Source organism: Molothrus ater, chromosome 8 (assembly GCF_012460135.2).
Source record: "Molothrus ater isolate BHLD 08-10-18 breed brown headed cowbird chromosome 8, BPBGC_Mater_1.1, whole genome shotgun sequence".
NCBI lineage: Eukaryota > Metazoa > Chordata > Aves > Passeriformes > Icteridae > Molothrus > Molothrus ater.
In genome coordinates, this window is record NC_050485.2 from 12,646,278 (window position 1) to 12,663,913 (window position 17,636).

Genomic DNA, 17,636 nt, shown 5'->3' on the forward strand with positions numbered 1-17,636 from the left:
GCCCGGCCGCTGCCCTCGGGGTTCGGCAGGGCTGTCCCTGCTCCCCGGCCAGCCCCGAGCCCCCAGCCCGGCTCGCTCCCCGAGAGTTGCGGCGGTGCTGTGCTGCCCCCTCCTCCCTCTCTCCCTCCCTTCCCGCCGTGCCTCTCGAAGAAAGCGGTTTTTTTCTGTTGTCGGGGAGCGTAAATCAGCTTCATCTAAAATCTCGGAAGTGCAAGTCCATCACATCTTCCTCCGAGCCGCCTGCTACACCTTGCGTGAGTCAGACTGCAGAGCTCCCGGTGCCCTTCTCGCTGTGCGGGGCTGCTCGTGTTTCCCCCTGTCTCAGAGGCAAAAGCACAAGTGGAATCTGCTCACGCTCTCAGCGGTTCCTTCCCCGGTTGTTGTAGCAGTCGCTGACCTCCAGGCACTATGAATAAACAGCAAAGCTGGGAACAAAAGGAGTCTTCTGGCTGCCATTATCTCACATTAACATAGCAGACGCGCTGCGGTGTGAACAATGCGAGTCTCATTCGCCGATAATCAGCGAGTACCCAGGCATTTGGATTACCAAGGCAACAGGCAATGGTAGAATACTGGGTGGGTGTGTTTTTTATTGTAAAGGAGCAGTCGGATATGGAAACCCAGGTATATTGATAAAGCAGAGCAGAAGGAATGCCTGGTGGCAGGGGGGGACTGAGGGCTCGGGGTTGCATTCCGACACACGTGAGATAAATAAGACATGGATGAAGCAGGTCTGTGCTGTGAGATGCAATAAAGATTAAACGGCATTTGTCAAGCTGAAAACGATCATAAGATAATTTCAGCATTTTGTAAAAGGTAACAGGTGGCATGTTAATAGCAGGGCTGTTACCGGTGGATTTTGTAACTGTAATCTGGGCTGTAGTAATGCATTGCATGGTCTACTTGTGTGACAATAGAGCTGGGTGTGATGGTTTTATCTTTTTTCCTTTTATCAGATGGATGCTGTAGTCCCCATGTCAGACAATGTAACCCCTTCTGCTTCTTAGAGGCAGGAGTGGGTCTCAGTAGCATTTTTGTTTCTTACCTGCATAGCTGTGATCGTTTATTCCACATGGACAGAAATAAGTGGCATTATCTCTGTATCTTTGCGTGTGCACACACATGTGCGTGGACATATATGAAATCTGTAGTGAAGCAGGACTGTGTGTGCATGCAGGGGAAATGTGGTGCTTTGCAGGTTCAAAAACTTAAGAATTAATCTAATTATTTGGCCTAATGCATTTTTCTAATTTCAGGACTTAAAATCAGATGCAGTAACTCTTGCTGAGCAGCATGAGACTTGCAGGCATGGCTCTAAGTGATGACACTGAATGTAGAGTAAGGAAGCACAGCAGCGAGCGTGTCACAGCCCGATCTGTAGCAACCCAGTGTGAAATGGAAGGCAGCATTCCCACCTTGTGCAGTCATAAGTCATGCAGGCCTCACAGGCCTTGTCACAAATGTAAAGAAAAAGTTGAGGGCTTTCAGCTTCCAGAGGTGCTTTGTATCACCTGCTGAACTGCCAGCTCGGTTTTGCTGTCTCAGTCTCCACGCAAATGCCTGTATTGTGTGTGGCTGCATGAATGGTTATTATCAATGTGTGTGTGGATATTTAAAAGAGCAGAGGCAGGGGGTGATAGCCACCTGCTAGCAGCAGGTGCCATCCAAACCACTGAGCTGATAAATGGCTTGTTGCCTTCACCTTTTGACTGCTTTGCCTGCATCTGCTCACCTAGAAGGGGTTCAGAGTGCTTCTGTGTTTGCATACAGTTTGCCAGAAAACAGCCTCCTTCTTATTACAGTGAATTATGAAATTTCTAACTGCTTTCAGTCTTCTTTTCATTCAGTACTGAAACAACACTTGAGGTAATTCTTTCTTAGGCAAGGACTAGGTATGGATCTGCTGTGCATTTGGAGTTGGGAGAATCAAAGCTTTGCAAAGAGTTACAGAACATACTCATCTAGTTGGAAAGAGTGGAGGGAATCAACAGACTTGAGAAATCATGATGGGATAGTTTTTGGAACTGTGTATTTTCTTTGTAAAATCTGGATGTTTGTAGTCATATCATTAAGAAGTAGAGGGAAATAAAGTCTTGTAGAGTACTTCCAAATTGGCTTTTTTCATTTTAACATTACATAAAACCACCCAGTGTTTTGGGTGGGATTGTGTTTTAGGTGTTTGCTTAGTGAAATGCAGGATGATGCCATGATTTATGCCAATACAATTTAAACATCTTCAGATAATAATGCAAAATAGAGGAATGTATTTCAGGAATATGTGAATCACATTGATGGCATCAATCAAAAGCTAATTCTTGCTAGTCATCTGAATCAGTTATTAGTATACAGACTGACTACACCACCCTCTTGCTTTCCTCATCTTGAATGTAAAAACTTTATGGTACCTGCACACAACATCAGCTTTTAGTTTGGTTCTGTACCTCATGTGTGATGTACAGAGGTGCTGACTCTTTGTTTCCTTTACAATGTGTCATCATATATCCTTGCTGACTGTGAGTGGTCTTCATGTTCTTCCACACTGGTGTCTCCTGGCTCTGCCATGTTCCTCTGTATGAACAGACAGCAAATTGCATAGGGTGGTTTACAGAGCCTATGGAAAACACAGCACAAAAGGCCAGGGCATAACTCAGTTAAATTTTGTGATTTGTGTTTTTGAATAGTAATGGGTTTATAGTAACTTTCACCTGGGCTTTAAACTAGGCTTAAGTGTTCAAGTTGAAACACATTGGCCAAGCACTCTAAGTGCATGAAGATGGTGCATGTATCTCAGGTGGGGAGGTGCTGGCTTTGTTTCTTTGGAAAAGAGTCTTAATGAAAAATGACAAGTCAGTTTCATTCTAAATATCTAGTGGTTTTCACAAAGAAAATAAAAGCAGTTCTCTAAAACATTTTTGATTGGCAGTAAGTGAAAACAAATTCTGGGTTTCACTTGTCACAGTGGGTTTTCTTGAATTAATACTCAAGGTCGGGGATATTTTCAGTGGAACTTTGACCAAAAGGAAAAAAAAAATACATTTGATCTGTAATTTCTGAATAAGTTGTCAGGGATTCCTAGCTTATTGAGTCATACTGAGGTTTGCATGGTGCAGTGCAAATACTGAATTTGAACTGCCTTTTTGGTATGAAATATTAAAATGCTCCAGAAAGGACTCTAAGCTATTTTCTTTCCCGATTTTTTTCCCCAATTTCTAGTGTTAGGTTCATGGTGGTGCCCTAATCAAGAAGGCTTGCAAACTGAATCCATATTATCCATTAATAAAGCTACATGAGTGGTATTCTCTCAAGAAATCCAAATAAAACAAAAACTAAACCTGAATGAAAGAAGTTGAGCTGCCTAACTCTTGAGACAACCCAGACATGAAACTCATGTCATGAAACTTGGTGCTTCAATTATCTGGGGCTTTCTTGCCTGTTCTGATTGTGGGATTTGTGATATTTTTCCATTGCAGATGCATCAGGATGTAGGGCAGAAAGAGGGGAGCAAGGAGCTTGTTTGGAAATTGTTATAGTTTTGTTTGTATTAAAGTAGTGTCACCTAGAGGCTCCAACCAAGAATACAGGCAAGGGGTGCTGAGCACCCTGAGCACACATCTGCCCAGAGGCAGAGCACGGTGCAGACACAGAGAGGTGCCATCAGGCAGGAACAGATCAGCAGCCCCAGTTTTGGGTTGTATTTTGCCTGTTCTGATTTTTGGCCACATGTTACTGCAAAGACATGTTTGGCCTCTGTTGTTCTCCGAGACCTGACACCTTGTCATGAGATACTCTTCTCTGAAGGTGTCCATGGGTGAGAGAAGATGATGTGGGAGAAATGACAGTCAGTGTTCCAGTGGCAATTACCTGCTCATCTTGGTGTCAACTGAGAAGGTTAGGATAGAGTTGGTAGATTTAAAGGCGTGAGTGAATTCTGTGTGTGTCAGCTGCCCTTCAGGTGGGATAACTGTGCTTCAGAGATGTTAGAGATCCCTGCAAAACTGCAAAGCTGGCTTGAGGGTAAGCAACAGAAAGTAGCCATTGGAGGCCCAGTTGTGGGAAACTTGATTGTCAGTGGTTGGACTGAAAAAGCTTTTTTGGAAAGTCAGCACCTGGTGCAGTAGTTGGGAGATTACAGTGTTTGAAACAGAGGTAGATGCTTTATGAAGGTAGTGTTTTAGACACCTGGCAACAAGAGATGTGGAAAATCACCAGGAATGTGTAATTCCAGTTTTCCCTCTCCTCCACAATTTGTAAAGTGCCAATGCTCTAGGGATGCATGCTTCACTAAACCATCTGAATCTTTCCTTCGTGGAGGAATGAAGACATGTAAACAGAGTATCAGATACATATACAATTGCTTTAGTGAAAACATAAACATATTTAAAACACAGCAAATAATGCCACAAGTCATGTATAAATTACAGCAATTCACTTGTATTAATTTATTCTACAAAGGTCACTTGTTATTAAGCAACTTTTATTAGAATTATCTATTAGTCTCTGTCTGACATGAAGTCTGTAACTTTTCCTTGAGACTGGATATCTGCCTAGTACTGGGATTAAGAGAAGCTTGACCTAACTACCAATGTACTTCTTCAACATGAGTGTTATATTACTGGTGGGTTCAGTACATTTGCCAGTAGCTAAGAAATCCTTCCTCATTGCTTGATAGCAGTTTTGCTAGCTCAGAGTAGTGAAACATTACTTTGAGAAGTAATTTCCCTCCCTCTCTTCCTCTTTGCTCTGTGCCTTCCTCTGCTGTTTGGCCTTTAATGCTGACCAGTAGTATGTATAGGTTCATTAGCACTATGGTAAATTTAGTCAATACTCTTTTAGTGGGCTCCAGCTGAGTCCAAACTGACTCACTGCCCTCCAGGGTGCAGTGAGAGACTTAATTACCCTTGTACAGTTCAACAGGAACAATGTCATGGGCAGCATTTCGCTTTGGCTGAAGAGGTTGAAGCTTCTTTCTTTATTGGCTGCCATTTTCAGGTTTAAAGAAAGGGATTTCAGGATAATTCACAGCTCTGTGTAATAACAGGGGAAAACCACTGCTCTTTGCAAATGAGAATTGGATTGGTCACGTTTCATTACAGTACTTACATGGATTTTCCTTTGATGGTGGGAATATTCCTTTGGGTAGTTTTAAGGACAGAAATGGAAGTTGAAAGAGCAGAGGTGGAGGGACAAGTAATCCTCTAGTTGAGTGGCACGAGTTTCAGCATCTCTTACTGCTTGAAGCCAAGGAAGTCTTCATGTGATGGAGAAAGGGTGGGTATTGTATCCAGTAAGGCAAATGTTGTACTCTGACATGCATGTAATTGGTGATGGGCCAGAGTAAATGCTGGGGAATGCAAACCATGAGATTGCCTTGGATTTCTCATGGGGTGACTGAGGTGAAACTTGAGGGACGAGGTTTTGGGCAGTGAGTGGATATCAGGCTATTTAAGTTCACATTCTGCAAGGCACATCTACCACTAGTTCAGTGTTGTATAATTTTTGTGATTAATAATGTTTGAGATTTTTCACTTGGTCCTGTGTTGGATAATGTGGTAGTCACGTGGTTCAATGTGCACAATGAATATTTCTCAACAAATCTATAGCTGGTCTCTTTTTCTGGCTTTTTTGTGTGGTGCTGGAGGCTTATTTGTCAACAATACGATTTCTTGAGGTGTCACCCATTTTAACTGTAATACAGTAAAAACTGAGTGATTTACTCAGTATTTATAATTAGGATTAAGTGATTATATAGTGTTTGAGAACGCAGTGTAGCCTTCCACTGAACAAATGATCTACCACTGAAAACTATGGAGGAATGGTACATGAAATCCCTTCTGCATACTGTAAAGGAGAGGAATGGGTGAGAGGAACATGCTTAGGAGGCAAAGAAAGTGAAGCAATAATTATAACTTCTTAACAGCAGGCTGAAGCATTGCTTGCTCTAAGTTGGAGTGTGTTGACAAACTGTACGCCATATTTGCATTAGAAGAATATTTAGTGACTCTGTGGTTTGATTCCTGCCTGTCATTACCCTTCTTATTTACTCATACACTTGCAAAATATTTGCCTTGCTCCTCAGGTTTTATTACCTGTCCACAACGCATCAGTGGGGAATAGAGAGGAATGTCTGCAGTGAGCCCTTTCATTGCTTATGTCATGGAGAGAGCTTCTTTGTAGTCACTGAAGTGCATGAACACTCATATGTGCCATAAATATCCAAACAAATCACAGAGCAGATATCATCAGAAACAGTCAGAGAAGGAAGTAAAGTAGGAGGCATCATTCAGAGCAGGATAAAAGAGGAAATCTTAATAGCAGTCACAAATTCTGGGTTAGTCATCATTTGTCTCCATGCTGGTGGAGGGACTTGCATTGTGTCACTTGCAAATATTAGTCACTGAAGCCATTGTCTGAGCCTCTGAGTGAGAGGGGCAAGATTCTAAGAGAAAATATTTTAAAGAAACATGGGCTAGCAGGACTTAGTGGTTGCAAGGTGTTCAGTATGCCCTTATTCACACACAGATTTATATGGATGCTGTCAGTGTAAACATGACATGTCAGGCATCTTACAGAGAATTATGGTTTACCATTAGTTTTCTCTAATTATTTGTTAGGGGAAATTATTCTTTTATCTAATTTAAATTTTTGTGTGATTTTATTCCTTGATTGAATATGGGTACTTTGAAGCAATTAGGTTAGTTCAAATTCACAGTTCTGTTCTAATACATTGTTGGTGTGCTGGCAGAGCATTGTGGAATTTGTTTGAAATTTCCTAGCTGTTTGTGAAATGTATTCACTGCTTCATTTACACAGTTGCTGCTGCTGTTATTACATTATTTGTTACTCAGGACAGAGGCAGTTTTTATCACACACATGCACACTTTGTGCAGAGCAATTCCTTTCTTAAGTGATTCACACCTGGCGTTATGAACAGGCTAAAGAATGAGCACAGGGGTAGTCCTTGATTCTGGCTCACAGCACAAAAGGAAGGAGTGGTCCAAGCCTGGAGCACTGTCTGGGGTCACGGGAGAGTGAGCAGGCTTTGAAGCATGTTGATAGAGTGCATGTAGAGCCTGTAGATATTCTTTAGGCAAGTTAGCCCTTGATAGAATTTTTGGTGATAGCTGGTAGTCAAGACAAAAATGCAGTTCTTGATATAAAATACAAATCAAAGGTGTTTGAAAATGAAAGAGCAATGTGTGTCTGTTAAATAATATATATATATATATATATATATATCTAGATGAGGAAGGATCACCTGAGTGTACGTGTATATATATGCAAATTGAAATCTAATTTACAAGTTAATAGTACAAGAATGAGTAAATTTCAAGTGGAATGTGTTTTATGGTCATAGGATTGATAGTTACTTTCACTGGATTTAAGATATTTCATTAATTACGCTAAGTGCGTGCCTATCCTGGGCTCCTTCTGAAATCACCAGTGCTTTTGTAGGAAAAGAACTGTAAGAAATGTTTGCTTGTATCTGTGGACAAAGCTAATGGAAAAACCCAATCCTCTCATCCACATATTTATCTGAAAGATGTGTTGTATATCTGCAGTTGATTTTCTAGAATGCTGATTAGCTAATACCATTTTTGGCATGCAGCTTATCCATCGTGTGGGAGAACACTATCTGAATTTCAATTTACTTTTCCAAATGATGTTGAACTGCTATTGCTTTAAAGGCTTTTCTGGCCATTTGAGGGCCCACTGCAGACAGTGGAGCTGCAGTCTGGTCTCAAAATCTAATTGAATTGATATAAGGCAGCTGAAGCAGTGACTGTTGAAGAGTTTGAGATGAATTGCAAAAAAAAATGCATGCTTCTGAGTAACTTGGTGTCCTTGTTTGAAACTCTGCCCCTGAATTTACTTTCACTGCTAACAGACCTTTTTGTGGTAGAAGCCCTGTGCTTCAATATAGCTAAGGAATGCATTCATTTTATGTGGTTTGATATAATCACATTGCTGTTAAAGAAACTTCATGTCTCTGAGAATACTAAGCTAATAGTGGAGGAAGAGTGGAGAGTTAAGGTAATGTCAGTCATTCATTCCTTTGTCACCACCAGCAGCTTGCCACAGTTTAAACTTCCAAAATCTCACCCTTCTGAATGTTTGTTTTTGCAGTGATGGGTCTTTCCCTTATGATTCTGTTCCCTGGCAACAAAATACCAACCAGCCTCCAGGCTCTTTGTCAGTGGTCACCACAGTATGGGGTGTGACTAACACCTCTCAAAGCCAGGTAAGCTTCATTTTTATGCCTCCTTCCCTCTAGATATGCATTTCTGCTAATGTTTGTAAAATGGAAGGTATTTTGGAAAATCCTCTTGGGATCAATAGCAGGGTCTGTGTCCTTTGTTGTATATGATGCATTATTTTCCCAGTCATGTCCTCTTTGCTGGCATTGAACAAGAGGTGTCTGAGAGCTTGAGTCAGTCCTTTGGCTGCATGCAGATGTCAGGCTTGGATTTACCTCGTATTTTACACTGCATGGTTTCAAGACAAAAAGCATGGGATTGGGGTATTCCCAAACCTCTTGGGAATTCAGCTTGTATGTGTTCTAGTAAAAAATTTAGCTTGATTCACCAAATGATAGTTGTTGATTTTACCTGGGGTTGTGTTGTACTTCTGGGCTGGTGAAATTCAATACCAAGTCTACCCCACACTGAGTTGCTAACTACCAATTTTAGGCTGTGTTCTTTCCAGTCTCTCCTGTTAGTGCTGTCTAGCTTTGTAAAAATGTTTCAACATGCATTGGAGCACAAGCATGAGCTCTTAGCTCCCAGGTGAGAGCCATACTTCCTGGATTTTCATTTGGTTCTCTCCACTATCGACTCTCTTTTTCTTCTGTGTTGTATATTGAATCACACTATACAAAAAGAAGCAGCTTTTATGAAGTTACCAATTACTTGTGATAGTGCACTCCGAGGGATGTGGTACAAATTAAGCATGCAGACAGTCTGGCCTTTGCTTACACCATAGGTGAAAAGCTTAAAAAACACATTACCATCTTTAATGAGTGCAAATGGTACATAAATGTAACCTGTCTTTTCTACTTCTTTCCAACTATGTGGTGTTAGATCCCATACAAAATTTTCTGGGGATTTTTTTGTTATTTTAATTTTGTTAAGAAAATCAAAAATGAAATTGTAATGGAATGAGCCATTTGAAAAAGAAATTATTCAGAGGCCAAGTCATATAGATATTCACACAGCAGTTATGTAAGCACTGGTTATGGTAAAATCTTTCTTCAATGAAACAAGAAGAGGAAACAGTTACAGGATCTATAACATGTTTTATTATTGTTGATTTCTTTAACACCTTACAAGAAAAGGTATCTCATCTGGGAGAGAAATACCTGAGTAAAAATGTTGGTCTATATTTGCCAGAAAATGAAAATATAGTTTCTTTTACACTTAAAAAGGCAAAAGGAAAGATAAAAAAATACTCAGTTTTTTCTGTCATAAGAGTACTGTAATGTGACTTGAACTCTTCATGGTACTTCAGAGGAAGGTGCAATAGAAGGAAAAACTCTTGCATTAAGAAAGAAAATGCTTCTTCAGAGTCACTGCAAGGGAACAGTGAAACTCTGGAACATGAAGCTTGGTTATAGCTATTCAGAGCAGATTGAAATGAATGGCAGGATTTCATGTAAGTCTCTCTCAAATGCCTGAAGCTGTTGAGTTAGTCTTCTGCAAAAATTTGAGTTTCTTCCCAAGTAGGAGACTTTTCAGGAAATCTTATGCAGGTGATCCATGGACAGCCACACTTACATCTCCATGGAAATCATAGCAATTTGGAAAAAAAAATCCTTTAAACAAGCAAAACAAGTCCTTTTATACAGAGAACAGAGGACTCTTTTAAAAGAAGCAATAAAAACAATCAGTAGACTATTGTACACTACTTAGGGAGTCAAGAATAGGTTAAACTACTGAAATATGTTCTTTGACAGTTTTTCTATCTGTAGTACTCTTTGCATTGTGCCAGTGGAACTGACTACTTCCAAGTTACTTCCAAGTCCTGCATCAAACAACCAAACCAACCAAGTAAACAAACAAAAAAGCTCTCACCCCCTCACACTCACCATCCCAAAAAAAAAGCTGTGTCATTTCTTTTAGTCAGATGAATGGTCGCAGCATGGTTGTAGCAGGTCTTTCTCATAAGTATTTTTAATAAGCGTATTAATTTGGGTTCCATCTAGTTGAAAATCACCTGTTTGTTTGGAAATGGCAGAAGTAGAAATCACCAGGAATGTGCACGTAGAAGTCAATGAGGTCTGTGCTCATTAGAGTTCAGAGTACAGGTGGTTATGTTTTAATTTAACAACTGCAGCAAATCAACTTAATTTGCTTGAAGTAGTTCAAGGTACAGCCCCTTACTGTCGTGTTCCTTCTTGCAGGTGCTGGGAAATCCAATGGCAAATGCTAACAACCCTATGAACCCAGCAGGAAATCCCATGGCTTCTGGGATGACAACCAGCAACCCTGGAATCAATTCCCCTCAGTTTGCTGGACAGCAGCAACAATTTTCAGCCAAGGCAGGCTCCACTCAGCCATACATACAGCAGGGCATGTATGGGAGACCCAATTATCCTGGAAGTGGAGGGTTTGGTGGCAGGTAAGATTTACTTCTCTGAGGTGGAAAATGGATGTAAATACTTGATAAAGCTTGTTTTAGTGACCTGGCAGAAGTGTCATGGGTCTATTTTAATTATATAAAGTCTCAGTAGCTATTTTTTGCTGGTTAACTGAAGCACACACTGCTTTTACAGCTTTGGAAATCAACTACCCAAACTGCAAAGAAATTCATCACAGTAAATGGAAATGGCTTAGGTCAATCAATTAGCTCTAATAAACCCCCAAAATAAAGTTTTAATTAAGAGAGATTGTTAAACAGACCACAGGCTTAGGAATGATTAACATTTAATAAGGCCAGGATGTGAAAGGTATTGATGGTATAATTTCTACTTGCATATGGAGGAGTAAGCTTGAGTACTGGGCAAAGTAGTCTGCTATGCAACAGAATATTTCTGCCCAAAGACTTACTCCACAGCAGGAATTTGAAAAGAATTGGTAATGAAGATGTTTGTTAAAAAATATGGTTGTTATGTATTTATTTTGGGGAAGTAAATGCTGCATTACTCATATAATCCAAAAGTAATAGCCTGGCATTAGTTATATGATGATTTTCTGTGTCTATACTTTGTAAACAGGGATGGTGAGGGCACTTAACTGAAACCACTATTTATGGTGCAAAGGCTGCAGAAGAGACTGCTGCTGCTAGCATAGGCAGTCTAGTGTGAAGAATATAAGCTTGGGATTCAGAGAGAGAGAGTTTTTCTCTTCCTTCATCTCTGCCACTGATCTACTGAGTGACCTTGAACAAGCCAAAAAGTTTCTTCAGCTTTGTATTAGCACCTCTAAAATGGACACAGTACAATGGCCCATATTTATAAAGATATTTGAAGTGGGAAAGGCATGGTTTGGCTTAGCTTGGTTTATCTCAGGATCAGTAGTAGGGATGGGCAGGAACTGCAGAACACACAGTGTGGGGTCCAGTGGAGTCGATTGCATTGGGTCTCTCCTGGCCTTTCTGCTAAGGGTCAGGGAGAAATGCTTTTATGATATCTTGAACACTTGCCATAATTCACCACTGAGGCAGATTAATGTGCTGTCTTGGAGAAGTTTGCTGTTCCTACTCCCGTGCATTTGCCCCTACACTACTGAGGAACAGAGCATTTACTTTCAGCTGTTCAGCTCTACTTTGCAGGAAGCTACAGAGTTGCAAAGAAGTTCACTGCCCTTAAAATGACTGCTGGCACTGCCTTGCAATCCCAGTGGCAGCCCTATGACTGTTGCACCTGGGAGGCAGGTGTAACTTGTAGATGCAATCCCTATCTCCTGTACACACCTAATTACCTGGCCTGCTGGCTTTCATTAGTCATTGATACGTGCTTTTGGAATGGTTCCAGGTGAGGATCACACCAACATCCAGAACAAAATCCACCAGGCACATCTTAATTCTCCCCTCCTTTCTCTTCTTCCCTGTTAGTTACCCTGGAGGCCCAAATAACCCTGCAGGAATGGGGATCCCCCCCCACACGAGGCCACCAGCTGATTTCACCCAGCCAGCTGCAGCTGCTGCCGCTGCTGCAGTTGCAGCTGCAGCTGCTACAGCAACAGCTACAGCTACAGCCACTGTGGCAGCCCTTCAGGAAACACAGAATAAGGACATGAACCAGTATGGACCGGTAAGAGAGTAACCCTTATGTCTTCATACCTGCCTGATCTGGAGCATTGCAGGGAATTGGCTTCCTTCTCACTGTTGTGTTTGTTAGGGTGCCTACTGTATTTTTTTTCTTTGTTTTGGTGCATGAGCATGGTTAGAAGTGCTTATGAGAAACTGCTGGAATGTGTGGATGTAGGTGTGAGTCAGTCCCCATGTTTTTCCCAATAAAACTTGCCTAACTGTATTTTATAGTTTAGGGGTTGCCTCTTGAAAATAATGAAAGATTTCTCAGTTACAACTGCATCTGACATGTTACATTATTGCTGTCTTTGCCAGCCCTCTAAATTGGTAATGAAGATGTTTGTTAAAAAATATGGTTGTGTGCCTAGTGAAATGTTCTAGAATCTTGCAATAGTTTTTGTTGCTCTTGGACAATTGTTTATTTTGCTAACTGCAGTTGCTTATTTGGGTTATTTCCCTTCAAACAGGGAAGCAACAATAGAAGAGAGATTTGGTTTGTAATGTCTATATGGGCAGCTATGTGAGACATGCATTTCCAGTGATCCGTAACTTCTAGCATGTTATAACGTCATGAATCATTTTTTTCTTAAAATAAACAAGGGCTTGATCAATTCAGGTTTTTCCTCCTTACCTTTTTTACTTCTCTGAATTCTGAAGTATGAGAGTCCATAGGCCAGGTGATGAAAAGCACAGGCTCTTAGGAACTGTGGTGTTGTGCTCTATTTGCACAGCCAACGTCCTAACCTGTTACCTTACAGTACTAGACCAGCCAGTTGAAACAATTAATTTGTCACCTTAGGCTTACATCTGTCTTCAACTCTTATGCATTTTACAATTCCAATTGGATTTTATTATAATAAATTCACCACCCATCAAATGTTAGAGACCATTGAAGGAAAATGCGACATAAATCCTCCCCTTCTTCCCTTCCCCAAAAGCATGTTCAGCTCCCTCTTCCCATTTTATAAATGCATGTCGCATTTTATTCTTTTTTTTTTTTCTTCTTCTTCCGTTGAAGGTTTGTTCCTCTTTCCAGATGGGTCCAACTCAGGCTTACAACAACCAGTTTATGAACCAGCCTGGTCCTCGTGGTCCTGCTTCCATGCCAGGCAACATGAACCCAGCAAGCATGGGAGCAGGAATGACACCTTCCAGCATGAGCGGGCCACCCATGGGCATGAACCAGCCTAGGCCTCCTGGAATGAGCCCCTTCAGCACCCATGGGCAGAGGATGCCTCAGCAGGCCTATCCAGGCCCACGCCCCCAGTCCTTGCCTATACAGGGCATAAAGAGACCATACCCAGGAGAGGTAATAAAAGAAATGATCTTTTGTGGTCACTGTTCAAGTTGCAACATACTGGGTAAGGTGTGGTGCACATCCCTCTAAGATAGGTGCATCTTTGTTCCAGCCTTGGTAGGAGTGCAGCCATTAAAATATTAGCAGGAGCAGCTCTTCCTCTTTAGCTTGTAAAGTATTCAGGTTAACCCTTGCCATGTTAGTCCATATGATGGTCACTAAGTCCAAGAAAGGCCTCAAACCAAAATATCATTCTACGATTCTCATGCTGACTTCATAGATCTTAAGCAGGGTTCCATCACATGAGTGGAGTCTTGTAATGGGGCAACTTAGAAGAGACACTGAGGGTGAAATACTTCATTTTAGCCCAGTAGATATCTGGTCTGCATTTTCTTGGATGGTTTTATTATTTTAATGAAATACAAGACAGACATTGTACTGTAATCACCAGTAGTAATAGCAGTCACTTTTTAGAGAAGAGTTGCTTTCCAAACTTTTTGAGTGTTGATTTTCATAGTCACTAAGATGAATATAAATAATGTTGAACTCAAATCCCTCTCTGTCAGCATTTATCTAATACCAGCTTCTGTGGAGTGTGATACGGTCCCATGCTGCTACAGGAGATCTACGTGGCTTTATAGGCAAAATTACATTGACATTGACTTGTATTATGACAGGGCAAAACACTTAGGCTCAGATTTTTAGAGAAATTTAGAAAACTGAAGATGTAGACAAATGAGCTTTTGGAATCTAAAAGCACCGATGTGTTTTATTCTTCAAGTTAGCATGAATTGGGCAGTAGAGGCTTTTTAGAATTCCAGCAGCTCCCAGCATCTACCCACACCTAAATGTTTTTACAAATCTAGCCCTCACTTAGTAGCTTCAGAGATCATTTCCTGGTGAAATTCTCTGTTCAGCTGAGACTTCAGCAGCAGGTGTAGAGCTCTGAATATTATGATACTGCCCTGGCAATAGTTATGGTACTAAGAGTTTATGGAAAATGCACAGCAAAGAGGACCGTGGCATGCAGAAAATACAGAAAACATTTCTGCCTACTCTACAGAGCTCCATTTCTTTCCTGCTCTGCAAACTGTTTTTTCTAAATAAAAAAACTAATCAGAAATAAAAAAGGGATGTGCATTTGCAGGAGTTGCTTCTCTTAGGAGAACTTATTTACAAGTAAGTTAAGAAAACACAAAATGTGGCTTGTTCACATGATTTTTCAGATTTCAGATTTTGAGGATGACTTTAAATATCTTTTTTGCTGCTTCAGAATCAAGTTTTTAATCGTAAGTGAATATGTTCATGTTTCCAACAAGTGAGTTCTGGACAGTCCCTTATATGTTGCATGATTGATGGGCTGGAATTTTGCAGATGATGTTTGCCTATTGTGTATTGTAGGGTTCATTTATGGAAATGTCTTATCATTTATTTTTCAAATGGACATTCTACTACCCTTGGAGTTCCAATTTTCATTACTTCAATTCTGAAGCCACAGGGCAGTCTTAGCTAGCACTAGCCAAGTGCTTATGAGTAGTAGGAACTTCTCTTTGGCTGGTAAAGTATTGCTGAACACTCTGGCAAGAGGCCAGCAGAGCAGTTGGGTTGAAAAGGCAGGCGTGGACAGCACATCTTCTGTGCTCTTGTCCCTTCCAGGGTTTTGTTTTAGTTATTTATTTATTTAACTTTTTCTTTTTGTGCTTCCATTCTACATCTGAAAAAGGAGCCCCAGGCTTGGGTGTGGGTAGCACTTACAAAAACACAGAAATTTTGTGAACTTTGCATCTGGTTGTAATTCTGGTTTCTTCAAGCACAGTGACCTCTGACAGTGTTACAAGGCTGAGTGTGTGTGTCTTACCCCCCCTTTGGTTTGCAAGATTTTTATGCTTTTAGAAGTATTCATCTGAAGGGGTTTTGTTTGTTTTGATTATGCTTCTGAATGTATGCTGATAATCCATACAAGAAAGCGGCTTGTATAAAACATGGCTTTGTGTTCTTGCATCCCTGAAACAGCCGAATTATGGAAACCAGCAGTATGGACCAAATAGCCAGTTTCCAAACCAGCCTGGTCAGTACCCCACGCCCAACCCTCCGAGACCCCTCACATCTCCCAACTATCCTGGACAGAGGATGCCAAGCCAGCAAAACACAGGGCAGTACCCTCCTCCAACAGTCAACATGGGGCAGTATTACAAGGTAGGAATTCTGAGATTATCATCTTTCTGTTCTGGTGGCCATTTAAGAATGAAGTCACATTAATGGTTTCATAGATACTGGTTTTATGTAGTTTAGGGAAAGAGAGAAAAAAACACCAAGTTTTTACTAATGTTTTGGGTATCACAGAATCAAGTCAATCAGCCAAGTTGCATTGCAACTTCAGAGCAGTTCATAAAGAAAATCCAATGTTGCTGCAGCTCATTAGAGGCTTTTACAAGAAAATGTTGGGTTTGCTTTAAAATAGCTTGTAAAAAGAAGTACCTAATGGGATTCAGGTGTAATGTTTTCACCTATTCATGGTCCCCTGCAAGAATGGAAGTATGGAAATCTGTAATAAACAAGTTCCACATTGCAGCATTCCGGTTTTGGACCTACAGTGGTCACTGTTGGATTAAACCAGGCCAAACTTAAAAGGTGTTCCAGCTGTAGGTTTCATCTTTGAACTGAAGTTTCTGTGACTTTTTCCAACCTCTTCCTTCTTTTTTTTTTCTCAGTCTTTTCCCTCTGTGCTCTTGTTTTGGGCAAGAACTAGAGTTGTTAAAATGTTGCCTAAAACCTGTTTATGGATACATCTTGAGCACTTTGTATTCTCCAAGCTGAGGTTGCACTGAGGGCCTGCTGAGGTTTGCCACCTTTGAAATGCACACAAATGATCTATTGCACACAGGTACTTCAGTGAGTATAAAAATGGGGAGGACCATTGATCTTCTGACCTGCTTAAAGCATTAGCTGTTGAAGTATCTGGACTGCATTCTGAATTTGAATGTAGGCTGAAAGAATCTAACTTGCACATTGTTGTTGAATTGGAATTGTTTGGTGTGATTCACACAGAAAACACCATTAAAAAAAGAGGGAAAGCAAAACCCTTTTCTGTAGAGCATCTGTTCTGTGTGCAACTGTGCTGTCCACTGTGGTACCCAAAGGAATGCCTGTTGGATCATGGCAGCTTTTGCAGGTCACTGTCAGGAAAAACATGAGGAATAGACAGATCTTCTATATAATCATTCCAGTGCAGTCACTTATGCTAAAGTAACTGCAGAAGATCTCTGTCAAATTTTTAAGTGACAGATTTTAAATATATTTTATGTACATTTATTTTAGATGGGGTTTAAGTTTTTTGTTTGCCAGATACTTCTGACAGGGAATTTGTTTATTTACCATGTATCCCCTATATTGTATTCAAATATTGACTGCTCTGGAAACAGTTAGGAAAAAACAGATCTTGTTAAAAAGGCAGATTATCCTGGTTAGGGGGAAAATGCCACAGACAAAACCTGAACCTTTGAATTGTAGTGATTGTGCAGATAGTAACTGTGTGTGTCAAATATAAAAACCAAAGATGGCTGGAAACTTGAATGTTTAAGTCTCAAGTATCTTAGGTTAGCAGAGCAGCATTTAGACACAGAATCAGATTTGAAGTCACAGTTCTTGGGCTGTCTGTAAAGATTTTCATTTTCTGACAGTGTCCTGTGTTTCTGCTTATGGTACACGAGCCATGCAGTTGCAGTTCTGTTTAATGTCAGCTTCCTTCGCATCAGGGTTATTGGTTTATTCTGTTGACTGTAACCACCTCTTTAATTATAAGACACTAAAGCAAAGGTGTTTTAATACATAGCTACTATCATATTTAACTGTCCTTTTTTTGTCACTTTGTCTTAGCTAGCAGCAAACTAGGAACAGAATCAGATTGTAGGGACACAGAATAAAAAACATCCCCTGACCCCCAGAGCTTTAACTCTGAGTAGAAAAGTTGAACAAGGATGGAAAAAAGGATAGATAGAAATAAAAAGGACACAGACTGGCTAATTGTGTGTCTTTAGATTTTTTTTTTTTTTTTTTTTTTTTTTTTTTTTTTTTTTTTTTTTTTTTGTGTAGG

At 40.5% G+C, this 17,636-nt stretch overlaps 1 protein-coding gene across 10 annotated transcripts in view; it reads left to right on the forward strand.

Moving 5' to 3' along the window:
* ZMIZ1 (zinc finger MIZ-type containing 1) overlaps positions 1 to 17,636 on the forward strand; it is a 337,609-nt gene that overhangs the window by 293,001 nt on the left and 26,972 nt on the right. For 7 of the 10 annotated variants that reach the window (XM_054515536.1, XM_036385261.2, XM_036385264.2 and 4 more), the window contains 5 exons: positions 8,125 to 8,239; positions 10,397 to 10,614; positions 12,049 to 12,247; positions 13,265 to 13,555; positions 15,557 to 15,739. In XM_054515536.1, the coding sequence (XP_054371511.1) occupies positions 8,125 to 8,239; positions 10,397 to 10,614; positions 12,049 to 12,247; positions 13,265 to 13,555; positions 15,557 to 15,739 (1,006 nt within the window). Of the gene's footprint in view, positions 1 to 175; positions 577 to 8,124; positions 8,240 to 10,396; positions 10,615 to 12,048; positions 12,248 to 13,264; positions 13,556 to 15,556; positions 15,740 to 17,636 lie in introns of those variants that run through there. The other 3 variants (XM_036385262.2, XM_036385269.2, XM_036385268.2) reach the window with 2 other exon arrangements.